Source organism: Sapajus apella, unplaced genomic scaffold (genome assembly GCF_009761245.1).
Source record: "Sapajus apella isolate SASKATOON/1434 unplaced genomic scaffold, GSC_monkey_1.0 scaffold126, whole genome shotgun sequence".
Lineage (NCBI taxonomy): Eukaryota > Metazoa > Chordata > Mammalia > Primates > Cebidae > Sapajus > Sapajus apella.
This window is the reverse complement of record NW_022437066.1, coordinates 4,244,880-4,271,912: the sequence shown is the minus strand read 5'-3', so window position 1 is coordinate 4,271,912 and position 27,033 is coordinate 4,244,880. Positions and strand designations below refer to the sequence as shown.

Below are 27,033 nucleotides of genomic sequence, written 5' to 3'. Positions count from 1 at the left end.
GCAGTGGCTATGGGCCCATCCTTCACCGTCAGCCTGGAGCAGCCCCTCGGACCTCAGCCTGCTGGTCAGTGGGTGGAGGTGGCTCAGACACCACCCCACTGGGGACTGTACCAGACGGCCTGTGAGGCAGTCAGCCGGCTCCGGGCTAGGGGGCATCTGAAAGGCTTCTTGGCTGCAGGGTGGGGTCTGCTTTTGGGACAGCTCTTCAGGGCCATCTCAGAAGGGACAGCACCTGCCTGTCTGCTTCAACCCCCACTGACAACGTCCATGTATCATTAGCGCTAATTAGCGGAGGGCAGCAGGCAGAGTGCTTGGCCTGGGGCGAAGGCTTGTGGGAGGGACAATTGAATTCCCCACCAGACAAATGTGATTACCCTTGCTGCCTGGACCCACCCCATGCAGGACTGGGGCATAAATGGCCAAGTGGGACCGGAGAGCTCACCCCAGTCATGCAGGCCCCTGGTCGTTGCTGTCACTGGGCCAGCCTGCCCGGCCCCAGCATGCGGGAGGCGGCCTCCATGTATGGCACGGCAGTGGCCATCTTCCTGGTCATCTTGGTGGCCGCATTGCAGGGCTCCGCTCCCACTGAGAGCCGCCTGCCCTACCACATTCTCCTGGACCCCGAGGGGTCCCTGGAGCTCTCATGGAACGTCAGCTATGCCCAGGAGGCCATTGACTTCCAGCTCCTGGTGCGGCGGCTCGAGGCTGGGGTCCTGTTTGGGATGTCTGACCGTGGCGAGCCCGAGAACGCAGACCTGGTGGTGCTCTGGACCGACGGGGACACTGCCTATTTTGCGGTAAGTCTCTCTTCCCTGCTAGATCTCCAGAACTTTCCTGACCTGGCACCCCAGCTGGCCGTCTTTCTACACTCACCCTCCTTAGCCCAGAAAGTTTTCTGCCACCACTCAGTGTTTGAGTTGACTCCGCTCTGAGCCAGGTCTGCACCCGAGTTTGGGCATCATGGGGATGTCAATCTGAGGATACAATAGGAAAGACATGCTTTCCATGGTCCCTGACTGCCCACCCCAGATCATGGGACCCAGCAATCCCAGGGAATGGAACTACGTACAGAGGACGCACACACCACACAGACTCCTGCCACTCCACACCCCACACGTGCGTGAGCACAGATCCCACGACCCCTGGTCCTATACCACGTCCCCAGAGCAAACATGCCCACCAACGTGGGCCAGGTGGTGGCTCACGGCCAGGCAGAGCGTGACGCCTGCGCACCCACAGGATGCAGCCCGACCCACTGTGCTTGCACCCATGGACCCACTGAGCAGGGCAGACACGCTGCCCTCACCCACGGGCGCGGAGCAAAGCCCACAGGGCTCAGCCGGAACTGTTGGGATGGGCTCTGACTCCCTTCCTTCCAAATTTACCTCCACTCTTGTCCCACAGGGTGGAGAAAGGGGAAAAGTTTCCCTTCAAACTGGAGAGGACTTTAGGCCCTTCCACAAGCTGCAGGGGTCCCCGAAGTGGGCGAGCCCATAGCCTACCATGTGTCCCGCTCTCTCCTTCCTTCCAATATGGGACTGGCCACCAGGGCCCCTTTGTGCATGAAACCCAACTCTCTCCACATAACCGACAATGGAGGGCCAACAGAGTTCTGTGTCCCAAGGCAGGAGGTGCTTGCTTTATCTGTGAGCGCAGAGCTGGAGCCAGCGGAGCGGAGTCTGTGTGGGGCGCCTGGCCTCAGCTCTGTGCCTTGGTGTCACCATAGGGTGGTAGGGCGGACAGTCCCTCTCTGCCTTTTTGGGTTTCGTGAGCTCATGAGGGCAGACAGTGGCTGCTGTTTCTGGACCTGAGCTTACCCCCTCCAATCCCCACGACTCAGCCGAGAGACCCTTGCCCATGTCACCGGTCAGGCTTAGAGCCACCCAGGTAGGGTGGGTGGAGCTGCCTGGGAAGGGCCCTGCTCTGACCCACGGGGCTGCACAGACTCCCTGCAAAGACACTCTGGGGCTCAGGGCCAGCTGAGAAAGACCTGGGACAGCCCTGGTTCTGAGCCATCAGCCGTCTGGAGGAGCAGCTGAGCCCCTTCGCTGGCAGTTTGGAGTCCTTCGTTACTCTGCCCGAGGCACCCTGAATACAGGAGTATTCGCTCCTCTCTGGGGCAGCGTCCCCCTGCCTGCCTTTCCCGGCTGCTAGGGAAGCCAGAGGAAGCCAGGTGACTGCCTTTCCGTGCCCTGGCAAGGTTAATTTGCACAACAAATTCCTATGAAAACAAATGTCAGCCTTGTTATTCCTCCCTAAGCAATATGTTCAACTAATACCGGCTCGATTTCCAGCTGAATTATCACAGGTGAACTTTCTGCCTCTGTTGAAAATGAGGCTCTCCCCGGCAGGGCTACATTGCATGGCTTTTTTCTCTAGGGAAAATTTGGCAACATCTTTCGCAGATTTCTTTTTTCTCAAGGAAATGAAGAGAAGATGTTTTAGCCCTGAATGTAAGATTAAAAAGAAACAAAACCCGAAGTCCTTACTGCCAAGGGCCCGTGGGATGCTTGAGTGTGAAGAGCAGCCTGTTCGTCTGGGAAAACTCTTCCCTGTCTCTCAGTGGGTCTCCCTGGCGGTCTTCCCCCCCTGAGACCTGGCCTGGGGCCACCATGTCCCTGCCCCTTAGGGCCCAGTGCAAGGGGAGGAGATGTGGGTGGGGAGGGCAGAGGACGCCGATCCAGATCCCAGGAAGCATCCTGTGAGAATGCAGTGGGTATGATTCCTCCCTGGGCCTCAGTTTACCTTCTCCAAGCAGGGCTGGGACTAGGGTAAGGGGAGCAGTGCCTAGGCAGAGTTTAAGGTGGTGCTTCGGGCTGGGTGTGGTGGCTCATGCCTATAATTCCAGCACTTTAGGAGGGCTTGGCAGGAGGATCGCTTGAGGCCAGGAGTTCAAGACCAGCCTGGGCAGCATAGTGAGACCGAGACCCTATCTATACAAACAAAAATAAAAAATTACACACACACACACATAAAGTACTAAAGCAGCGCTTGCTTTCAGGGTTGTGCCAGTGCAGGTGGGCACCTGGGAGCAATCCCCACCTTACTGTGGCGCCCTGGTTTCTCTCTCCCTTCCAGTTCATGTCCCACCCTGTCCCTGACTCTCCCCTTTCTGAGGCTCGGCACCCCTCCCCCTTGCCTGATTGAGAGCAGCACTGGCCTGAGGCCCTCGTTCCCAGTCCTGGTGAGGCCTTGGGAGCCTGGGGCACCTTCTTAAGAAGCTCAGTGTCCCAACCCCCACCCCCATGGCTCATAGAGCCTGTGACCGGCTGGCCAGCGAGAGCCCTGGTTCCTGGCTGCAGAGGAGGGGAACACCGTTGGGGCTCAACGCCACTGTCTCCAGGCAGAAAGGGGCATAGGAGGTGTGAGCGGAGCCCCAACCCCACGACACAGGGACTGAGGCCCGGCCTCCCCGGCTGGGCGGACAATGGACACCGAGCTCTGCCGGGGAATGCCCTCTTCCCCTGTGGATCCGCCCGGCTTGGCTCCTGTGTGCCTGAAGCCCAGTGCTTGTCTCTGCAGGATGCCTGGAGTGACCAGAATGGGCAGATCCACCTGGACCCCCAGCAGGACTACCAGCTGCTGCAGGTGCAGAGGACTCCAGAAGGCCTGGTCCTGCTTTTCAAGAGGCCCTTTGGCACCTGCGACCCCAAGGATTACCTCATTGAGGTAGGGGTGGCCCCGAGCACCCAGGAGAGCGTGGGCTGCGTGGGCATGCCACCTGTACCAATGTCATGGTACCTTTCCTGTCCTGATAAGTCTGGGGCTATGGCCTGGCCAGCTACGACAGAGAAAGCCTAGGAGGGTGGCCCAGAGGCAGTGGCGGGGCCGGGGCGCTCAGGACGGGGTTTCCAGATGCGGGGCTTGTGCTGGGGCCTCTCCCTTTGGGTTAGATCTTTCTCCTGGGTGTCTCTTTCCTCCTGGTCTCATCAACGTCAGGTGGGATTCGGAACCCAGGCGACCCAGCTTTCCAACCCGGCTCTGTCGCCAGCTTGCTGTGAGGTTCGGGGCAGATCCCTGCCTCCTCTGGACCTCACTTTGCCCATCTGTAAAATGGGGATGGGAACTAGACGATCTGTGAGTCCTGACCAACTCTGGGAGCTCATGGCCACAGAACCTTGAAAAAACCCTAGGCTCCTTATGCTGCTTTGAGTCCTCCCATCTGTTAGGAAAAGCAACCCACCTTCCCCTTGAAGACGAAACCCTTTTAACTCTAGTTTACCTTGACTCCTTTTGTCTTGTGTAAGTAATGCTTTGGCGTGGCAGTGGCAGGGGCTGGCAGTTAGGGTCAGGTCTTAATCCATGCAGGGGGGCTGAGTGACCACATAGGAGGCCAGTGCCATCGAAAGATTTATTGCATGTCCCGGGAGGAGGGGCACCTGTGCCGTGCAGGGCCACTGGGGAGCCCTGAGTTTGGTCAGGAGGCAGACACAGGAGCCAGGGCAGAGCCCAGCCCTGAGCTTTCTTGGGGGTTCCATGGGAAAGTCCAGGCAGGGCAGGCAAGCAGCTTCATTTAGACAATTCTGGTGGGCTCTGGGTGGCTGCGGTGGTCTCTAGTTGCCTGGTTCCTGGCCCTGGGGTGATTTAGGGCTGAGGCAATATCGGCCTGGGGTGTGAGAGTCAGGTGGAGAGGGTGAGAGTCAGATACGGGCTTGGGATGAGCTGGCGGGTTGGGAATATAATCCTCACACACGCGTGAATGCTGGAGGGCAGGGCAGGTGCAGACAACTCTGGCCATCTCTTTGACCCTGCAACTAGTGAATAGTCGCCAAAGAGACAAATACTGAACTTAAGAAAACAGAATGGCTGGCTGTTTGCCAGGTGAGGAAACAGGAGCCCAGAGAGGGGTGGAGTGCACGTGCCCAGGGACCAGAGCTGGCACCGGAAGAGGTTCTTCCAGGAGGTTGTTTCTTCCCGGTGTAGAGGCAAGGTTGAGCAGAGAACCCTCCAGAACCTCACAGGGGAGGCCAGAGCCTGTGTGTGCTCAGCCCAGAGGCTCCAGGCCAGGTTACGGGCCTCTGCGGGAGCTCTGGGCGTCCTCTGCACTGGGCGGCTCACCGGCTTTCCGCAAACTCAAAAAGCAAATTAGCCACCCGCATAGGTCTGCACCCACGGTGCCCAGAGAGCTACGAAAGGCACTTTCCACACCTGATCCCCGTGTCCACTCACGATAGCGTGTGACGAAGCCAGCCCCAGCATCCTGCCTCCCGAGTCTGCCCGTGACCTTCAGGGCTGCGTAGACCCACGGAGCCTTCTCTGGCTGCTTGGTCCCCTCCTGCCGGGCTGGTGGTGACTGTGTAACATAGCGCAGCTCCACAGCTCAGTGTGGCCGTCAGCAAACCCCAGGATATTTCCTTCCTTTTGTAGAGGGCACTGACTCCTCAGGCTGGGGTGCTGATCTGACCAATGACCCCCAAACCCAGTCCCCAGTGACCTTGGGGTTGGTGGAGGGAAACAATGTCCTGGCCGCCCTAGCTCACAGTGGGCCCAGTAGTCACTAGTTGACTGTGGAATGTGTTTAGAAAGACAGAAGTATTTGATGGCCCGTGCAAACAGGGGATCCTGGGGCTCGGTCCACCGGGGATTTAGTCCCAGCTGGGGCCATGCCAGCCTCAAGGGTCCCTTATTCACAGAGACAAGAGCGAGGTATGCCACTTGGCAGGTGTGGGTGGACAGGGACATGGCATCCACTCAGGAGCCCAATCTGGGGCTCTGAGTGGGGGACCCACTGAGCCCTGTCTCGGCTGCAGGACGGCACCGTCCACTTGGTATACGGGATCCTGGAGAAGCCATTCCAGTCGCTGGAGGCCATCAATGCCTCAGGCCTGCAGATGGGGCTGCAGAGGGTGCAGCTCCTGAAGCCCGACATCCCCATCCCGGAATTGCCCTCAGACACTTACACCATGGAGATCCACACCCCCAACATCCGCATCCCCAGCCAGGAGACCACGTACTGGTGCCATGTCAAAGAGCTCCCCAAGGGCTTCTCCCGGCATCACATCGTCATGGTACGTGCGGGTCCAGGGTCCAGGTCCTCACCCAGCTCTGCCTCCCTGACACACACATACCCCCGCCTCCCCACCCCCCACCCCCAGCCATTGTCCCTCACCCGGGAGAACTGTCCACGGTCCTGGTTGGACCAGGGGGCCTCTTATCACCAGCAGGTTTCAGGCACCTGCCTGAAGTCCTGCGGGAGCCGTGAGTGGCCTGTCTTCCCTGTCACCTGCTCACTCCCCACCCTGAAGGGGCCTCTGAGCTCCCACTTCCCAGCCTGGACCAAAGCAACCAAGATCTTGGCCTCTGCCTCTTTCCGTGGGACTGCACCTGCTGTCTGTCTGTCAGGCCACCTCCCCCTTCACAAAAAAGCAGCTCCAGTCAGAACTCACTTGCTCTAGAACACCCCCCCTTCCCCGAGGAAGACAGAATAGCAAAGGCAATAGCTGTCCAGTGTCCACTGTGCCGCTGGCCCTGGGGGAGGGGCACGGTGAGCCCTCTTTGTCACAATAGCCCCCAGTTTCCAGCAGAGGAAGCAAAGCCCAGAGAGGTTATGTGAGCATCCAGAGACACACAGCAGGAAGGGGCATGGCTTTGAAGGTTCACTCAGAGAGGTTATGTGAGTGCCCAGAGTCACACAGCAGGAAGGGGCATGGCCTTGAAGGTATGCTCGGGGCCCAGGCTCTAACCTCGGGGCTGTCCTGCCTCCCACTGGGACTGCAGGAGCTGGCCGGCCATGGCCCTATATGAATGAGGACAGCTAGCTGTGTCTTGTCCCTGCCTTGGCAGGAAATGGCCTGTATGAACCTCATTCCCTTAACCCTGGAGGTCTCTGCAGGCTTTCTGTCTGCTTCTGGGCTGATGGCTCCACCCTCACGGCCCTGAGTCCCAGAAGTGCCCCTGGAATTGCCCTGATCATCCCTCCCATTTTATAGATGGGCAGACGGAGGCCTGTGGAGGGACGCGGCTGGGGAGGGGAGGGCAGGGGGCTAGTTCCCCGGGCTCAGGGGGCTGCCTCCTCGCAGTACGAGCCCATCGTCACCAAGGGCAATGAGGCACTCGTTCACCACATGGAGGTCTTTCAGTGCCCCCCCGAGATGGACAGCGTTCCCTACTTCAGCGGGCCCTGTGACTCTGAGACAAAACCCAACAACCTCAACTATTGCCGCCGCGTGCTGGCCGCCTGGGCCCTGGGCGCCAAGGTGCGTGTCCCGCGACCCCAGGGTGGCGTCTCCTTCCTGGGCCTCTGGCTTCCCCCCAGCCCTGTTTCCTCAGCAGCTTCGCTGTCTTGGAGGCCCCAAGAAGGAGCTCCTAAGGGGACCCACGAGGCCACCAGAAGGGCCAGCCCAGAGGTGGCCTCCTCGCCTCTATGATGCCTGAAATTCCACCTGCTTCCAGCCTTTGTTATTTTCCATAGAAACGAGAGTGCCGCAGGAGTGCATGCCCTCAGTGGGTCCTGGAGTCAGGGTTTTGTGCAGAGTGGTCCCAGGGCTGGCTGGTGGGGGGGCCAGTGTTGAGGCCTCCACAGGCTGACACTGAGGATCTCGCCAGCTCTCCCACCCATCTAGAGAAGGGGTTTCAGGGAAAGGCTCAGCCCCAGGCCCCAGCTCCTCTCCCCGACTCCCTGACCCGAGTCTCACAGGCTGTCCCTGGGGAGCGTAAATAGCTGCCTGTAGGAGGCGGCGTCGCTCTAATCCTGCTGCGCCCCCTCCACCACCCCTGCAGCTCAGGCCCCAACAGCTGGCTGGGTTTGCCCCTGTCCTCACCTGGGACCCGCTCGGGACATACCCATCTGTCTGACACCCTGCTCCACACAGGCATTTTACTACCCAGAGGAAGCCGGCCTTGCCTTCGGGGGCCCTGGGTCCTCCAGATATCTCCGCCTGGAAGTTCACTACCACAACCCGCTGGTGAAAGAAGGTAGGGGGCTCTGCCATCCTGCCCTCAGCAGCCCCAGGGCTCAGCTGTGTTGAGCCAGGGAGAAAATCCCACCCTTTGTGTGCCCTGCATGGCGCCTTTGCTGTCCGGCTGTTCTTGGCACGTGGCCCGCGTCGGCCTCGTCTGCTCTCCATTGTCCATGGCTGTAGTGGGCTCCCAGGGACAGGGCCTCATGGGGCTCACTCCTCACGGTGTCACCAGGGCCCAGCAGTGGCCCCACACCTCCCTCCTCGTCCCTATAATACTGGCTGCCATCAGCACAGCACTGTTTGTCTTGGGGACACCCCACGTGGGAAAGGACAAGGGGAATTTTCATAAGGGAAGCTGCCAGATACCAAGCTCCAGATAGAGGCAGTGGTGTGTGCATAGACAGGGAGGGGGTAAAACAGGGCATGTCTGGAGACACAGGACGTCCAGCCTGGCCGCAGAGCAGGCACAGGAAGCGGAGCTGGGGCAGCAGCTGCTGGGTCACCCAGACCTGAGGGAGGAGTGAGCAGGGTCAGCCTTTAGCATGGCAAGGCCAGGCGACGCTGTCTCAGAAACTGAAAATACTTCCCTCTCTCTGTTGCACCAGCATCTTCCACCATATATAGACACACACATACACGCACACACACATGCACACATACACACACACGCACACACACGTACGCGCTCACACACACATGCACACACACGTGCGCGCTCACACACACATGCACACACACACACACACGCACACACACACGTGTGCTTACACACACGCACACATACACACGCACACACACATGCACACACACATGCACTCACACACACACATGCACACATACACACACACACACACACACACACACTCTATCTCTCTGAATGGCATTTATTTCCATTTGTGCAAAGTGCAGAAGCAGCCTAAGAGATAAGCGCTAGGCTGTGACTCCCCACCTCGGGGATGCCGCGGGGCGGGGTGGTAGTGACCTCACCCTCTGCCTGTTCTCCCACCTCCCACAGCTGCTGTGAAGCTGGGAAAGGCTCATGCACAGAACTTGCCGTGTGTTGGCACGGGGCTGTGCCCAGCCAACAGTTGTCTGTGGTTTTTCCCTGGCTGCATAAGTAATACCTTCCGCCGCTGTCGGAGTTCTCTCCACACGCACAGGGACGGGTATAAGTCAGCTTGGGCCTTAGCATGATACAGGATTTATTGCTCATTTAAGACCTGAAAGCAAATGGATTTTTGAAAACTCCCTAAGCGTCAGGGAAGTCTGTCTGTTCCTGATTATCTGGTTGTATTTACGGATCCTTTGCCAAATATAAGGACGCTCCTGTCACTTCACCAATCTCGAGATGGGCCGCTTTTCCATAAATACCAACATCCCACAATTATTTCATGATTTAATCCCCATCTGTAGTTTAACCAATTGCAACACCCTCTGTATTATTATCCTCTGATGCAATCAGCCCGGAGATACAGGAGCCGTTTGAGTTTGGATGGTGCAGGGGTGTCCAGGGAAGAAGGCAGAGGCAAGAGGAGGCGTTTTGGCCTCACCTTAGAGGAAGCAAGCAGGGAGGTGGCTGGGCCCCTGACGATGCCCTGAGCCCAGTCCACAGCCCTGGTTTGAATCCCAGCGTGGCCGCTTCCCAGCCCTGTGATCCCGAGCGGAGTCTTTGGTTCAGGCTCCGTCGTCAGTTCCCTCATCTGTAAAATGGGGCTGATGATTCTTACTGTGCAAAGCTCTTAGGAAGGGGATAGGTTATGTCTAGACAATTCCTGGCACCCAGGGAAGTTGTTGGTATCTGCACCACCCTCTGATTTTTGATCAGAAAGGGCAATGCATGTACACTGCTGGAGAGCAAAAAAGCGTGAAGAAGATGGAAACATTCCCCAGCTCCCAGCTCCCGGTTTTGAAGCGAGCACTGGTCACTGGCTACGTGTCTGTCCTGACTGCTTCTCTGGCCCATTATTTTTTTTTTCTTGTGACCAGAACTTTATATCTGTTTTTTTTTTTTTTCACTTCATCTTCCTCAGAAGCCTTGTCCCTGTGAATGAAAACCTGTTGTCAATTTCACATTCCTTGACACTTGACTTCCCTTTCCAATACATAACCCAGGGGACGGAGCCTCCTGCTGCACAGCCCCTCCTGACCATCCCGCCATGCCCACCATGCATCTAGGGGCATGGGGCTATGGCTGGGCCTTCGGATCTCCCCATCCCCCGCCATGAGCTCAGCCTGTACTCAGAACCCGGCTGCTGATTCACCAGGCGTGGAGTTTCAGGAACCGCAGGGCTCTCTGGAGGATGTTCCAGTGGGTGCCAGCATCCCTGAACCTCTGTTTTTTTGTTTTCTGTTCTGAGATGAAGTCTCACTCTCTCACCCAGGCTGGAGTGTGTTGGCGCGGTCTCGGCTCACTATAACCTCCACCTCCCAGGTTCAAGCAATTCTCCTGCCTCAGCCTCCCAAGTAGCTGGGATTATGGGCTCGTGCTACCAGGCCCAGCTAATTTTTGTATTTTTAGTAGAGACAGGGTTTTGTCTTGTTGGCCAGGCTGGTCTTGAACTCCTGACCTCAGGTGATCTGCCTACCTCGGCCTCCCAAAGGGCTGGGATTACAGGTGTGAGCCACCGTGCCCAGCCTCGTGGACCTCTGACCATCAGTTTCATGTGACTGCTGGGAGGCCTTCCCAGGGAGCTTCAGGGACTCTCCAGTTAGCAAACGGCAAGAAGAAGCAACAGGTGTTGCCAAACCAGAATCAGGAGATACACAGCCTCCGTGATAGGAAGCAGCAGCACGTTTTCCATTGGAAGAGGCCCTTGACTGTGGGCTGAGGCCCAGAGAGGGACAGCAAGTCATCTGAGAGCACACAGCACACTGCTGACCAAGAGGACCTGGGGCCATGCATGGTCGGAAGGTGGACCTGCAATGCTGGCCCTCCTCCTGGGGCCACATTCTCGCTCAGATTGTTCCTGAGACGTCAGCTGGGTGGGTGGATTCCTTGGGTCTGCAGGACATAAATCAAAGTAGTGAAAGTGGGGGCTGCAGGGAGGATGTGCTCTTTGAAAGCTTTTCGTTAACCTCAACACAGAGATACACTCACATTTGCCCAGCTTTGATGTGGGGCCAGGCTCTGCTGCGCCATCAGCAGATGGGAGCTCCATGCCCTCTTCCCCCAGACCACACCCAGCAGGTCGTCACCATCCCGCAGGCTGATTTCCAGCTAAGGCTCCTTTGAACGTGGAATAAGAACATCAAAGCACTTAGGAAACAATCTGAGCACAGAACGCAAGTTATTCAGGAGTTTCCCAGTGTATCAGTAGCCTCTCACCCACACCTGATTCCGTGGCCAGCTTTAAGTGACTCCCCTTGATCACATCTCTCCATAGCTTTCAACTAGTTGTCAGAGAAGCAACGGCGCTTTCTTCCCAGTGACTGTAGCCTGTTTGTGTTAATTGATCTTGCTCGCTGCCTGGCATCCACGCGTGTGGGAACAAACATAGCGGCTCTTGGTCTGCCTAGCGGGTGGGAGCGGATTGGGGGGTGACCGGCCCTGCCTCCTGGCTGAGGGTGGCTGGGGTCATAGGGATAATCTGTCAGCAGTGGGAGGTGAGAGGGCCTCCACTCCCCGCTCACCTCCATCCATCCCGCCTTCTCCCAGGACAGCACGACTCCTCAGGCATCCGCCTGTACTACACCCCCAGGCTGCGGCGCTTCGACGCCGGGATCATGGAGCTGGGGCTGGTGTACACGCCAGTGATGGCCATTCCGCCGCAGGAGACTGACTTCGTCCTCACTGGCTACTGCACGGACAATTGCACCCAGCTGGTAAGTGGGACTGGGCCCGGCACGGCACTCTCCCTCCTCCCCCGTCCCCCAGCGGAGGCCTGGCAGGTGGTGGCCTAAGAAGGCTGGCAGGCACAGCTTTGGTTCCCCTGACCCTGAATCCCCTGTGGTCCTGCCTCTCTTCTGTATGCACGGGAGCCTTCCTGCTGAGAGGCCACGTGTGTGTGTGCACCTCCCTCTCCAGCAATAACTACGGCTCCCACTAGTCCACACCCACGTGCCAGGCTTCCACGCGCTGCATTTTAAAATATGCCATCGTTATGTAAGCAATACACACATGCACTTGCCACTCAAAAGCGCAGGCACTGCAGCTGAAGAGAACGCTCCCTTCACCCGCTGCCGCCTCTCCCGAGACGCCCACTTGTCGGCTCTTTGTGTCCTTCCAGACCTTTTCCCTGTGTATTTCAGGAAGCCCTTGCAGGTGCTGGAAACCTTTTGTGGTTTTTCTTAGAGTTGTACTGAATAGTTTACGAATGTTTCATCAAATGGAGTCATTCGTCCTCTGATTTGCTTTTTTATTGCTGCATAGTATTCCACAGGATGGGGTTTTCACCATGTACCTGAGCAGGGCAGGACTAGGTGAGGCAGTGAGGCGCCGGCTACAGGATCTCAGGGAGTGCCCATCCTCAGGGCTGTGCACGCTGCATGGAGGCACAGGTTGGCGCTTAGGCTCTGGCGCCGACAGCAGGGCCTTGGCCTCTGGCGAGATCGGGCCGTGGCTACTAAAATCTCCTCCTGTGCTTGCCCTATCTTGGTCGGAGCCTGTGCTGAACTGTCTCCCTGTCAATCAGTGTCTAGGCTGTTGTCAACTTTTCACCAATAGAGAGAAGCTTCCCGAAAATCCTTGTCCATGCAGGAAACCGTTTTCTCACGTAGATTTCTAGATGTGAAATTGCTGCTCAGAGACGTGAGTGTTCCTTTGACTAAACCTTGCCAGATGCCCCTCAGAAAGCCCATCTGCTGCCTCCTCCCACACACAGGATGAGAGGGTCCCCGGTTTTACTGGCCGGGTAAGTGCCAGACTTACCGACCCACTGGATCGATAATAATTGTAAATATTTTCTCAGTCATTTGGGAGGAAGACATGTCAGTGCTGTTTTACTTGAATTTTCGGTGTGTGGACTTGAGAATCTTCTCATCTGCCTCTTGGCCATTTGCTCCTCTTTTGTGTTCATTCCTGTGCTCGGTTTTTCCAGTAGGTGGTTTGTTTTTCTTACTATTGGTTTCTAGGAGTTCTTCTTATATGATGGATGCTATTTCCTAGTTTGTGTGTGTGTTATAAACATTTCTTCCTGTGGGGTAGCTTTACTTCTCATAATGACCTAGAAGGTAAATGTTGACATGCCCATTTCACAGATGAGGAGGCTGAGGCTTGCTGGGATCACACTGCCAGCAGTCGCGCAGAGTGGAGATTCAGATACCAGCCTGTCTGACTTTGAAAGCTGTGCCCGTGGCAGCAGATTGCGTCGTAATGAGGTTTATAGTGGATTTTCCTTCCCAGTAAATGAGTCAATTAGGATTTTTTCTTCTTGTGGGGAAGCCCCCAGATCATCCCAGTCTTCCAAGCAAAGGTTCCTCAAGGCTGACGGGAGACAGAGCTCTCGGCTGGCACGGGACCCATGGTCTCCCGCAGGAAATCAGTTCTCTTTGTCCGAGACTGGGGTGAGACATCTTAAACCATGCTCTGCAGTGGACACTCTCTCCCACTTCCCTAAAGCCCCCACTGGTGAAGCGTGGGCCCACGTAAAAGGCTCTGTGGCTAGGGCCCATGGGGAAGAGTGGCCTCAGGCCGGCAGCACCCACTGCCCCTTGCAAGGCCCTGGGGCCTTTGACCCCACTGACCGCTGACCGTGAGAAGGGCTCTGTCCAGCCCCAGGGGTGCAGAGCCGCCACCCCTTGCCAGAGTCCTCTACTACCTTACATGACAGAATGAGAGTGTTCAGTCTTGTCTCTCCTTTAGCAGATAACAGAGGGGCACAAATTCTGTGGCCAAAATCCAGCGTAGTCTAGATATCGCAATGAAACAGACAGGCCAGGAAGAGAGTGCTGCTTTGGACCAGAGTGCCCAGAAGAGCGTCGTCCTCCCTCCACCTGGCCGCGCCTGGCATCTCTAGGCCAGGGTCAGCCTCTGGGCACCAAAGGGTCGTTGGGACCCTTTGGGTTTCCAGGCCTGGCACACCATGGCCCCTCAAGCCATTGCAAGGGACACAACGCTATCAGTGACAGCAAGGTCAGGGGTGGCTGCTGCTTGAGAGGGAGAGGGAAAGAGCAAAACTGACGGCAGATGAGTCGTAAAAGGCTCGGCCCATCCTCAGGGATGGGGCTGATGGGATCTCGAGCTCTGGGACCTGCTGAAGGCATGAACGAACTGGGCAGGGCCTGGCAGTGAATGGGCAAGGAGACAGCTCACTCACAAAGAAAATGATCCATTTCAGGAAACACTTTCTGTTTGTTTGTTTGTTTTTGAGACAGAGTTTTGCTGGTATTGCCCAGGCTGGAGTGCGGTGGTGCGATCTCAGCTCACTGCAACCTCCGCCTCCTGGGTTCAAGGGATTCTCCAGTCTCAGCCTCCTGAGAAAAGACAGGCTGGGATTACAGGCATGTGCCACCACACCTGGTTAATTTTTGTATTTTTAGTAGAGAAGGAGTTTCACCATGTTGGCCAGGCTGGTCTCAAACTCCTGACCTCAGGTCATCCACCCGTCTCAGCCTCCCAAAGTGCTGGGATGACAGGCGTGAGCCACCACACCTGGCCATGGAAATGCATTTTCTATCTAAAAAAAAGTTAGCATTAGGTTAGAGAAAACTTTTGCTCTCTGGAAGATTCTCTCATGCCCCAGTGATGGCTCGCGAGAGACCTCTTGGTGTGAGGGCTGCTGTCTTTTCTGTGAGGCCGGCCTGCAGCCTCAGAGCGCCCAGCGCGGCACCCTGTGCTCACATCCGTCTTGGTGCTGGACGAGCACCTTCCAGTTGCAGCTGTAGCTCCTGGCTGCAGCAGGGGTGATGCTGAGCACAGGGAGAACGTAGCCTTGGCTGCCGTGAAGCTGAAAGGGGGCCACACTGCAGGGCGGCTGGAAGGCCTGCCCAGCCCAGCACGCGGGGCACTGCCTTCCGCCTCTTCTTGTCCCTTGGATGGCAAGGCCTTGGGCACAGAGGCCATGCGCTGCTCAGGCTGGTGGCTTTGCCACTCCCTGTCCACGGGGGACTCACCTTGAAGGTCTGTTGACTGAGCGAAGCTGGGCCTGTCAGGCTTCAGGGGCTCAGGAGAAGACCAAGGACTCAGAAAGAAAGTCTCTCCTAATCGGGACTGAGGGCTGCTTCCTTGGGAGCTGGGGGCTGTCGCGGCCACCTCGCTCTTGAGCAGGTCATTCCCCGTGAGGTTTCTGACGGTGGCTCTGACCTGGCCGGGGAGAAAGACCTGGAAAATTAAAGTGTTTCAGGGAAGCAAACTGCCCGGGGGACTGATCCCTGCCGGGTCTGGCCATGGACGGGAGGGTCCCCTCAGGGGTCGGGCCCTGACGCTGCAGCCCCCCGCCCCCACCCCACAGGCACTGCCCCCCTCCGGGATCCACATTTTCGCCTCTCAGCTCCACACACACCTGGCCGGGAGAAAGGTGGTCACGGTGCTGGTCCGGGACGGCCTCGAGTTGGAGATCGTGAACCAGGACAATCACTATAGCCCTCACTTCCAGGTAGGGACCCGCGCCCCACTCCCGGCCCACCCCCAGCCCTGCCCCCAAGCCACCTGCTGGGCCTACTGTCACGGACGCCATAGGGACGGCCCCAGGCTGGCTTCTTTCTCCTGGGCCAGGCCCTCCATGCGGCCTGTGCTCCCCGCCTGGGTGTCTGGTCGTAGGGAGGGCCTCTGGAATGGGGGTCTGGACACGGCAGATGGTGGTGGGATTCAGGAGACCCAGGCAGCTCTCTGGTCACATCGGTCTAGGTCTTAGATAACCACCTTCTAGTTTGAACCTAATGCCCTCCCTGGCCAGAAGCCGTACTTAGCCAGCCCTGGCTTCCACTGTAGAGGCTGGGGCAAAACGGACACCCCCAGAGGTCGGGGAGGCCTGAGGGAGGACGCGGTGGGGGGTTGGGTCCAGTCTGCAGCTCTCTGAGGTCTCCTCTGCCCCCACTGCTCGGCTCTGCCTACCCCAGGAGATCCGCATGCTGAAGAAGGTCGTGTCGGTCCATCGGGTGAGTGCCCAGTAGGAAGGCCATCCCATCACTGACACCAGCTGGGGTGGCTGGGAGGGTTGGGGTTGCCTCCAGAAGGAGAGGGACAGAGAAAGTGAGGTGGGGAGGGGAGAGATGCTCAGGGCAGGGGGAGGGTTCCTGTGGGTGGCTTAGGGCTGGGCTGCCTCATGGGGAGACTCACGCGGGAGTTCAAAGAGGGACATGGGAAGGGAGGGACCAGACAGGACACTCCCAGGGGAACGTGTCCTCAGCCCAATCAGCTGAACCACAAACCCGAGAGTGTCTGGGAGGAGATGAAGGCGCTGAGGCTGGCGGTGGAGTCCTGATCCCACAGAAAGGAAAGCCCAGGCCTCCGTGGGGACTTGCCCAAGACCCCTGAGATGTGTCATGCCCCCCCAGCCTGCACGCCCACTGGCCTGGGCCCTGCGTGACCCACTGGGCCACAGGAGCTGATGGTGTATGACTTCCTGGGGACACTCAGCCTGTGACCCTCACACATGAACCTGCTGCGCTCCTCATCGTGGACAAAGGCAACTGTACCCCAGAGGTGCCCTGGCACACACAGTGGCGTGGTCCCATGGGGACAGGGCCTCGAGCATTTGCCAACGCCAGGTAGCAGGTGCTAATGGTCATGTTGGCCTTTCCCCAGGGAGATGTGCTTATCACGTCCTGCACGTACAACACAGAAGACCGGGAGCAGGCTACTGTGGTGAGTCACCCCCACTTCCCTCTGCGCCAGCCCAGGGAGTGTTTAGCCTGGGCCATCTGAGGAAGGAGGACAGGTCTTGACTCCTCACCCAGGGCATGGGCTGCCAGAGGGCAGGACTGTCCCCTCATCCCCTCAATAAGCCGGTTGTTCTCGGCGCCCACTCCCTGAACCCACAGTGGCGGCATCACCAGGAGCCTGGGATAAATGTAGCCTCCTGGGTGCCACCCCAGGCCCACTGAGTCAGAGACACGGGCAGTGGCACTGAGCCACCCATGTTTTAACAAGCTCCCAACTGATGTTGACCCCAGCTCATGATTAAGAACCACTCACACCGAGAAGCATTTCTCAGCATGGGGCTGGTGTGGGGGGAGGCCGTAGGACAAGAGGTTGACCTTTGCCCCGTGGAGCTCAAGGTGCAGCAGGGAGACAGGCCTGGAGCACCTGCTGCTAACGACAAGCCAAGTTACAAAAACACTTTAAAAACCAGGTTGTGGAGCCATAGGTGCTGGGGTCTGGGAGGGCCTCGTCAGAGATGTGTCTGTCCCATGGAGCCCAGAGGAGAGGGGAGGAGGTGGAGGAAGGCTCCGTGCAGGGGCAGCATGTGGGAAGCCCCAGAGGACAGAGAACATTCTCAGGATGGAAAGGAGGGGAAGGGAGGGTGGAGACATGGGTCGGCATCAGGCGGGGTGAGCATCACTGAGGATGCATTTTGGCTGGACTGCAGATAGTCCTGGGAGAATCTGCACTGGGCACATGTGCTTTCAAGGGCTGGGTATCCAGGCAATACCAGGACACGGGCAGCCACGGGATGCATCACCCCACAGGCTGCCTCTGGGAGTGAGAGGGGATGCTGGTCACAATTACCTGAGTCCCAGGCACAAGCCAGGACCTCCCTGCCACTGGATCCTTGCCAGCTGTCTCCGTAACCATGGTGGTCTCCAGTGGTTATCCTGCAAATTATGTGGCTCAGAGCGGAGCAGACCTGGTTACTACCCTGACACCCCTCAGCACCAGGAACTCGGGTGGATGTCACAGCCCTGTTCTTTGTGTTTTAATCCAATGTGGATTCACCTGACGTTTACTGAGCCCTGACTGCCAGTCTCATTTATGTTTTTCTTTTTTTTTTGAGACAGAGTCTCGCTCTGTCGCCCAGGCTGGAGTGCAGTGACATAATCTCGGCTCCCTGTAACCTCCGACTCCTGAGTTCAAGCAATTCTCCTGCCTCAGCCTCCTAAGTAGCTGGGATTACAGGCACCTGCCACCACGTGTGGCTAATTTTTGTATTTTTAGTAGAGATGGGCTTTCACCATGTTGGCCAGGCTGGTCTCAAACTCCTGACCTTGTGATCTACCCACCTCAGCCTCCCAAAGTGCTGGGATTACAGGCATGAGCCACCGTACCCGGCCTCATTTATGTTTCTTAAATAGCCTTACGGAGATGTGATTCACAGACTGTAGCATTCACTCATTTGAAGCATACAATTCTGTGATTTTCTGTATGTTCACAGATACAGGCAGCCCATCCCCATGGTCAATTTTAGAACATTTTCATCTCCCCCAAAGGAAACCCCATATCCATTAAGCAGTCGGTCCTCATTCCCCTCCCGCTTCAGCCTGGCAACTGATCTGTTTTCTGTCTCCGTGGATCTTCCTGTTCTGGACACTTCACGTGAATAGAATCACACAGTACGCGGCCTTTCGTGTCTGGCTTTTTCCATAGCGTGATGACTTGGAGGTTTCTCCACGTTGTAGCGGGGCTCAGGGCCTCATTCCTTTTCATGGATGAGTAACAGCCCGTTGTACGGATGGACCACGTTCTGTGCATCCATTCATTCACTGAGGGACATCTGAATTGTCTCCGACCCTCATTTAGTTTTCACACCAGTCTCCAAGGTAGGAGTGTTTGTATTTTCTTTTTCTTTCTTTCTGAGTCTCACTCTGTCACCAGGCTGGATTGCAGTGGCACGATCTCGGCTCACTGCAACCTCTGCCTCCCAGGTTCAAGCGATTCTCCTGCCTCAGCCTCCCACGTAGCTGGGATTACAGGCCTGTACCACCACACTCAGCTAAGTTTTGTATGTATATTTTTTTGAGATGGAGTCTTGCTCTGTTGCCCAGGCTGGAGTGCAGTGGCAGAACCTCAGCTCACTGCAACCCTTCCAGGTTCAAGCGATTCTCCTGCCTCAGCCTCCTGAGTAACTGGAATTACCAGCATGTGACACCACACCCAGCTAATTTTCGTATTTTTAGTAGAGATGGGGTTTCACCATGTTGACCAGGCTGGTCTCGAACTCCTGACCTCAAGTGATCCACCTGCCTCAGTTTCCCAAAGTGGTGGGATTACAGGCATGAGCCACGGCACCCAGCCAGCTTGTATTTTCACAGGTGAGACAAGAAGGCTCAGAGAGGGCAGGCATTTGACCAGGGTCACACAGCTAATAGATGGCTGAGCTGGGATCTGACCCAGGGCCGTGTGCCTCACAGCTCTTGCCGCACACTTCCTGTCTCCCTTGGATTTCAGGTGACAACTGCCCTGGGTTCCTGATCACAAAGTCAGGGTCGGGGTGGGGCAGGAGAGCTTTGCCAGCCCTTTATTCTCTCTAGAGGAGGTGCTCAGGAGATCATGGCAGCGGCTGATGTCAGGTGCTTGCCACGGCCCAGCACTGCTCTGATAACTCATCCTAACCACACCCAGCCTTGCTGGGGCCTCTGAGCATATCCCACCAGGAGACCCAGTGAGATCCAGCCACCGAGGCCACACAGTGAACTAGAGGCAGGGCTGGTATGGGTGGAGGTGCCAACCCTGACCGTGCTGCCTCTCAGCTGAGCACCTGTGCGGTGCTGACCTTGCAGACAGCAGGCTCTGCAGTGGGGCACCCAGGCGGGACGGCAGCACTGGCCCCGTTCTGCAGGCGCAGCCCCAGGGCCAGGGATGGGGAGGTGTCCAGCGAGGAAACTACATGTTCCCTGCCCAACCTGGCTTTGCGGCAGCAGAACTGATGCCACATCCCAGGGCGTCCGGGGCTGCCAGGCCTGGTGAGCACCACTGATGTCTCAGATGCCCTTTCTTCAGGTCGAGATGCCCATTCTTCAGGTCAAGGCCCTTGGTGCCGGTGTCCCAGTGGGCGGGCAGTTCTATGGCTTCCCTGGCCCGTGCCCTCCTCTCAGCAGTGGCTACATCACAGCAGCAGACGGGATCAAAGGGGAGGGCAGCTCCCCAGGCGGATCTGAGCTTCTCATGCTCTGACAACCGCTCGCCTGCTGATCCAAGAGACAGCGGCCTTTGAAATTCCATTTCCTTCCCCAGGTGAGAGAGGAGGACAGATCCTGCACAGGGTCGGACCCAGTTCCCTTTTGATGTCGGCAGCGGCAGAGGGCGGGGAGGGGCGGGAGCTCACATTGGACGGCTATTGCCCCAATCTGACACGGGCGGGATGGATGATAAAAGCTGGGAAAAGAGGAATCTGGCCCAGAGAACACAGGCAGAAACCCTCTCGGCCAACAGGTGCCAGCTTTGGTCTCTGGACAGAACTGCCCCGTGCTCTTTGTCTACACAGGAGGAGGGGCGGCAGCTGGTTTGGGCAGCAGCTGGTTTAAGCGCCACGCTGAGCTTTTCCCAGTCCTGTTCTGCCATATAGTAGCGCGGCCTTTCTTCCCCACGGGCCACATGAAATCTCCAGGCCCACAGCAGCTTCACAAAGAGCAGGGAGCCTGGAGGACACCAGGGTGTCCTGTCCTGTCCTGGCCCCTGCCCTGCTGGGGTCTGAGCTGCTGTCGGGGAGCTCTGCTGTCTGCAGCCCCGGCTCCTCCAAGCTGCCAGCATTCTTCTTCCTCCTCTGGCTGAAGCTCCACCGTCACCAGCAACCCAGCCAGGGGCTTAAAGCCAGCAGTGGGGACTGAGGGGGTGCCTGCCCTGAGCCCCCCCAATTATGGCAGACCGTAGGGTTGTCCTGGGAGGCTGGAGGTTGTTGTCACAGCCTCTAGTCACAGTCCTGTCTTCTGGAGCCCTTGCTCCCCTCAGAGCCGAGTTCTGGAAGCGACTGGTGGATGTCTGGGGCTGCAGGGGTAAGGGCCTCCCTTGCGGTCCTTGGCTCCATGCTCTTGCTAGAGGTCATGGGGACAGCTTCTTGCCGACAGCTGGGGGGCTGGGTCACTCAGGCTGTGCCACTGATGCTGTGGCTACCACGGAGCATCCCCTTGCCCGCTCCGAGACTGTTTCTGTACCCATAAAAGGGGCACGATGCCCCCCCATCCACTTGTGCCATTTCGTTTTCCCTCACAGCACCATCAGCGCCTGATAGGAATTTCCCGGTTAACTCACTTGCTGCCTGTCTCTCCTGCCCTCGGTGGAAATTCCGTGAGGGCAGGGACTTTGTTCCTCAGAGCACGCCTGGCACAGTGCCGTGAACAGACAAAAGGACACAGTGAGCACGTGGGCATGGCGAAGGCTGCTGCACGGCAGCGTCTGTGTGGCGTGGGCCAGGGCTGACGGCGCTTCTCCACCGTGCAGGGCGGCTTTGGGATCATGGAGGAGATGTGTGTCAACTACGTGCACTACTACCCCCAGACGGAGCTGGAGCTCTGCAAGAGCGCGGTGGACGCCGGCTTCCTGCAGGAGTACTTCCACCTTATCAACAGGTGACTGCTCCCTGCCAAGCTCCCCGGCCCAGGGAACCCCGACCCAGACCCTCTGGGCCTGTTAGGCCGCTGGGCAGATTGGAGGAGCCCAGGCTGAGCTAGGAGCCTGTGGTGGCATCACTCATCCCTCCCCTCACTCGCTTCCTGCGGAGTCTGAATTTGACCTGAGAGCCTCTTCAGCCCAGCCCCGAGCAGCTGTTTCCCACCTGTCAAGGTGACCGGAGAGGTGAAGGTGTTGCCGGTGAAGGCAGCATCTGGGGCGGCCTGGCAGAGTCGGCGGGGCTGGGGATGAGGCCGGAGACGAGGTGGCGAGGCTGGGGAGGAGGCCTCGGGAGGGTCACCCCAGGGACAGGACCCCACCTGCGGGGAGGCGTTGCCGGTGTCCCTTGGGCTCCCTGCCCCACCGCCGCTCCCCAGCCTGACTGTTCCTTGTCCTCGCCAGGTTCAACGGCGGCAAGGAGGTGTGCACCTGCCCTCAGCCGTCCGTCCCTCAGCAGTTCGCCTCTGTTCCCTGGAACTCCTTCAGCCGCAAGGTGCTGCAGGCCCTGTACGGCTTCGCACCCATCTCCATGCACTGCAACAAGTCCTGGGCCGTCCGTTTCCAGGTGTGCCGCCACGGGCGTAGGCGGGGCACGCAGCCAGGGCAGGCCTCGTGGAGGGCCCAGCGAGGGGTGACGAGGCCGTGCACTGAACTCCTGGCAAAAGTGCTCACACAAGGCAGTTAGAGCAAGTGCCGGGTGGTGACAGACCCAGACAGACAGATGGCCAGCAGAGAGAGGGGAGAGGGAAGAGAGAGACAGAGGGGGGAGAGAGAGAGAGACAGAGGCGGGAGAGATAGAGAGGAGAGAGAGAGAGAGCCAATAGCAAGGCCAGGAAGGGCAGCACCCTCTCCGGGGGACACCTCCACACCGGTGCCGAATGTCAGATGCCAGTGTGAGCAAGTGCACCAACCTCTCCCTGCACCTAAAAATAAATTGCCAGGGGAGGGGAAGGTGAGAAACGAACCAGCCTGAAGCCGCGAGCTGGCTTTTCCCTCCTTCCCTGAGACCCACTGGTATTGGAAGGCATCTCATTTATCCCCAGCCCAGCGGGCTGCGGTCAGGAGCTCAGGCCTTTTGCGGAATTAGTCACATAAGGTGCTGCAGCCTGGAGATCCAGGAAGATCCTTCCTGGAAGCCCTGGGGAGCTGGATTAATTGCTAAGTCAAACATCCTCAGCACCAAGGGAAGGAAGGGCTCATACTGGCTGGCCAAGGATAGTGTGGGCTGGACGCTGAGGGGGAGAAATGGCTAAAAAAAATGAGAGCCTGCGACCAGGCATTCTGGTTGCTATGTTAGTGAATGATGACACTGGGTGGGGCCGGATGTGGGGAGGGGCCTGGGCGACTCCCGGCTTCCTGACTAGGTGACTGGAAAGCCAGGGGAGGAGGCATTGACTGAGGTCAATGGACCCCAAAAAAGCAGCTTGGGGGAGAAGGGTGAGTTTGGTTTGGGACCAGTTGAGTGTGAGGGCAAGAAGCCCAGAGGTGTCTGGGAAGTGGCTGGGAGGTAGCCACCCATCTTGCCCTCTAGCCTCAGTTTACCTCCTGCTGCCTTCCCTGCAGGGTGAATGGAACCTGCAGCCGCTGCCCAAGGTCATCTCCTCGCTGGGAGCTCCCACCCCACAGTGCCCCCCCAGACGGTGCCCAAGTCCTGCCAGCCCCACCATCATCAGCATTGTTGGGGACAGAGGCTGAGGGGGGACCTGCGCCTCCCCCTCCTCCGTGCTGTCCCTGTGGGCTCACGCTGGCTCTGTGACGGCCCCCATGGAACAGCCCTGCATGCCCAGGATGAAGGGGCCAGACCACACCCTGCCTAAGACCACGGTCCAATCCAGCTTTCTTCCCCAGGGTCCCTTGCATGGCTGAGAGGGTGCGGGGGCCCTGCTGACCTACCCTGGACCAAGTGTGCCAGGACCTTGTCCGTCCACACCCGCTGGGTCAGTGCAGGGACAACCTGCATGGTGATGCAGGGTCCAGCCCTCCACCTGCCCTGTCCCGCCTCAGAAGCCAGGCCCCTGGGACAGGTGCCATGCTGGGCTGGGGCACAGACTCACCCGGATGCTCCCGCCCCCACCCCGCTGCTCCCGGTGATGGTGATTTGTGTCAGTGCGCGGCGGATGCTGCTTAGACATTTCCCCGCTGAGCGGCTGCCGTCTCACAGTGGGCGGCTTCCCTGCGACGGAGGCAGGACCAGGCACTTAGCTAGTTAGAGACTCGTCGGGGAAATTGCTCCATTGCTGAGTAAATAGACATTTTCGCCCACCCAAAGGGAAGCCGTGACAACGACTATCACCACCACCAAAAGACGAGGCGGTGAAGCTCCAGTGGGGCTTCTGGGCGCTGGTTCCACGGGGGATGGAATGGTTCGCACCAGCTTGCTCCTGTGGGTGCGGCTGGGGCCGGACAGACCGGGCTGGAGTCAGGGTTGTGCTTTCAGCGTGGTTCTGCCACTCCGTGGAGGTGTGCCTTGGGTGGGCCATGTCACATTCCTCACCCTCGCTTTTCTCATCTGTAAAATGGGCTAATGAGCCAATAAAGCTCACACTCAGGCTGGCACCCACTGGACGTGGACAGGTTTGCACTCGGCGGCCGTCACTCCAGGAGAGAGAAGCTTGCCCCGAGCCTCCTCCCCGTGCCAGGCGTCATACCAAGGGCTTCCCCCTGAGCGTCCTGAAGTCACCTCAGCCAGCCTGGGTGGGTCTCCCCTTCCTGCCCTCTGAGCTGTCTCTCCGTTAGGGACAAGTCCAGCTCTTTGATGGCTTCTGGAGAGAGTAACAGATGTGGCTCTGTTCAGCCAGTTCAGCAAATTGCTGCCCAGCCCTCCAGAGGAGAGGGGGAGACGGATGGGCTCGGAGTCCCCCGGCATCAGCTACGCGACTGCTTCTCCTTCTGCGAGGCCCTTCATCAAGAAGGGAACTCATGAGCCGAGCCCAGGCGCTCTGCCCCATGTTGTATAAATCACAGCTTCTCGTGGCCCATAAGTCACGCGGCGCTAGTGCTGTGGAGTGCTGGGCCCCAGCCTGGAGAGCCGCTCCGGCCCTCCATCATCTTTAGAGTCTCGGAGGCAGTGGACGCAGAGCAGGCCCAAGGAGCCGCTTTCCCTCTGATCATGCCCAATTGCCAGCCCAGAGAAGGGTCCTGCCCAAACACCTGAGGGGCACTGGTGGCCTGCGGATCTCACAGGCAGGGAAACAGACTCCCAGATAAACACCTCACCTGGGGCCCAAGAGCACCAGTGACTGGGAATCCCAGCCAGCTCTGGAACCTCCCGCAGCCACAGCCCCACCCCCACCCCAGCCCCCCACTCACTCTCTCGTTCTCAGGCTGGTTATCCCCTTCCTCTTGCAGAAACAGCAGCCACATTGCCCCCGCCACCCTGCTCCAGCAGCACCCACACCTCCCACACCCAGAGGAGTGTGACCCTGTGGTTGCTGAGAGCTGCCACTGTCACACGCTGAGGCTATGCACAGCCCTAGCAATCCCATGAGACACGTGGTTTGTTCCCATGGATAGAGGAGGAGACTGAGGCTCAGAGACCCAAAGTGAGGTGTCAAGGTCACCCAGAGTGAGCCAGGGAGCTCGGAGTGTCCCCATGTCTGATTCCAGTGTCTGAATGCTCAACCTGTTTCCTTACTTAGAAACAGGGATTTCCCCAGAACCCTTGTGGGGGATTTTATCTAAAATAAGTTCTCTATTTGGAGGCTTAGGGGAAGAACTTTATTACCTGGAAATGACCTACATGCTCCACGCCAAAGGGACTCTCTGGGCTCACCCATCTTCTGAATTATTGGGGTGTGAGTCCAGCAGCCCAAGTCACCTTTCCTACCCCTGCTGTGTGACCTTGAGTTAGTTACTTTCCCACTCTGGGCTTGGGTCTTCCCATCTGCCCACTGAGGAGAGGGTTCTCCAGCCTCCCAGGGGGCGGGGGCTGCTAGGGTGGCACAACCCATCATCTGTGAGGTGTCCGAGCCGTGGGATGAAGAATGCTCATGCCCATCAGCCTTGAGAGGTGGAGCGGCCCTGGACCCCAGGTTCCAGTCAGCACAAGGGTGCCTGCCCAAGCGGGTCCCAGAGCACTCCAGCACTGTGCTGTCTGGTGGCCACTAGCCTCATGTGGCTGCTTTTGATTGCAATTAATTTTAAATTAATTACGATACAAGGTCAGGTGCTGTGCTTCATGCCTGTAACCCCAGCACTTTGGAAGGCAGAGGCAGGAGGATCACTTGAGCCCAGGAGTTCAAAACCAGCCTGGCCAACACAGCGAAACTCTGTCTCTACAAAAAAATACAAAAATTGGGGCTGGGTGCGGTGGCTCATCCCAGCATTTTGGGATGCCAAGGCAGGCGGATGACCTGAGGTCAGTAGTTCCAGACCAGCCTGGCCAATATGGTAAAACTCGTCTCTACTAAAAATATAAAAATTAGCCAGGCTGTGGTGGTGGGCGCCTGTAATCCCAGCTACTGGGGAGGCTGAGGCAGGAGAACCACTTGAACCTGGGAGGTAGAGATTGTAGTGAGCTGAGATGGCACCACTGCACTCCAGCCTGGGCAACAGAGGAACCGTCTCTCAAAAAAAAAAAAAAAAAAAAAAAAAGACAGAACGTTGTGTGTCCTGGTCACACCCCCACCTTTCACATACCTGAGGCTGTTTCACTGCACAGAGCTCTGCCCACCACAGCGTAGGCATGTTTAAAACAGTTTGCTGGGAGTTCCTGAGAGGCAGTACTCAGCCACGGTGAGCATCATGGCATCAATATTTCCAGAAAAAAATCTTTAAAAATGGCTATGAAACAGGGTGTTTTAGAGTTGAGGTCAGGAAGACCTGGCTTGGGGTCCGGGGAGGTGGGTCTTCTGATGTGGACCCTGGGTGGCGCGTTTGGGAGCCATGGCACAGCCGGGACCTCTTGCAGCCCATGGGTGGAGCCCGCAGGTGGTGAGCTTGGGAGGCGAGTCGTGGAGGCTGTGCTCACATCAATGCCCAGTGCCTCCCCAAGGCGCCGGGCTCTCTCCCCTCAGGGGTGGAGGAAGCACACACAGGAAGGGAGGGGTGCTGTCACACGCGTCCCCCAGCTGCAGTCATGAGATGCGATTTGGAGTGGGACCTGGGCTCTGACCTCCCGTCATCCTTAGCCTTCCCCCAAGGACAGGCCGTGAGATGGATGTGGTCACCGGCCCAATCCAGGGGTCTGTGGCCAAACCACAGACCGGGAGGAAGCAGGCCAGGCCATCTGGGGAGCCGGCTCCCCTCCTCTCCAAGAAGTCATCTCATCCAGGAGCCAGGCCTGCCTGTGAGCGAGGGGAGGCTGCAGGTGTTCCTTCGGCCTGAAGCTTGTGAAAGCCAGAGGCCCCCACTCTGCTCTCCAGCCGCAACCCCCTCCCCAGACTCAGGGGACCAAACCCGCCTTTCACAGCCGTCTGTAACCCGAACGTCTGCCCGTAGCTTTGTTCAAGCTCAGTCCACAGTGGGCCACGTGGTGTGGGAGCGTCCAAAGGTGGCTGGGGCCTGCCAGGACTGCTGCACCCAGATCGCCGCTTGCTGCTTGTGTGGCTCTGTGGGACGCTGGCTCCACAATGCCCCCCAAGCATCTGCCACCCACTCTTCCCAGATTGCAGGGCACGCCAGGCGAGACTGCGCAGGGCAGCTCTGACAGGCCTGATCTGAACCCAGGCTCGGGGGGGACGAGGGAGGGGACTGCGCACGTGCGATGGGCAG

At 58.1% G+C, this 27,033-nt stretch overlaps 1 protein-coding gene across 1 annotated transcript; it reads left to right on the top strand.

Annotated features, from left to right (window-relative positions):
* DBH (dopamine beta-hydroxylase) lies at positions 1-23,891 on the top strand. The gene is made up of 12 exons (XM_032261973.1): positions 1-797; positions 3,523-3,669; positions 5,751-6,008; positions 7,020-7,196; positions 7,812-7,914; positions 11,557-11,723; positions 15,290-15,433; positions 15,897-15,935; positions 16,585-16,644; positions 21,154-21,281; positions 21,724-21,886; positions 22,885-23,891. Exons 1-12 carry the CDS (start codon positions 450-452, stop codon positions 23,014-23,016), a joined length of 1,866 nt encoding a protein of 621 aa, XP_032117864.1. The 5' UTR covers positions 1-449; the 3' UTR covers positions 23,017-23,891.
* The last annotated feature ends 3,142 nt before the right edge of the window (positions 23,892-27,033 follow it).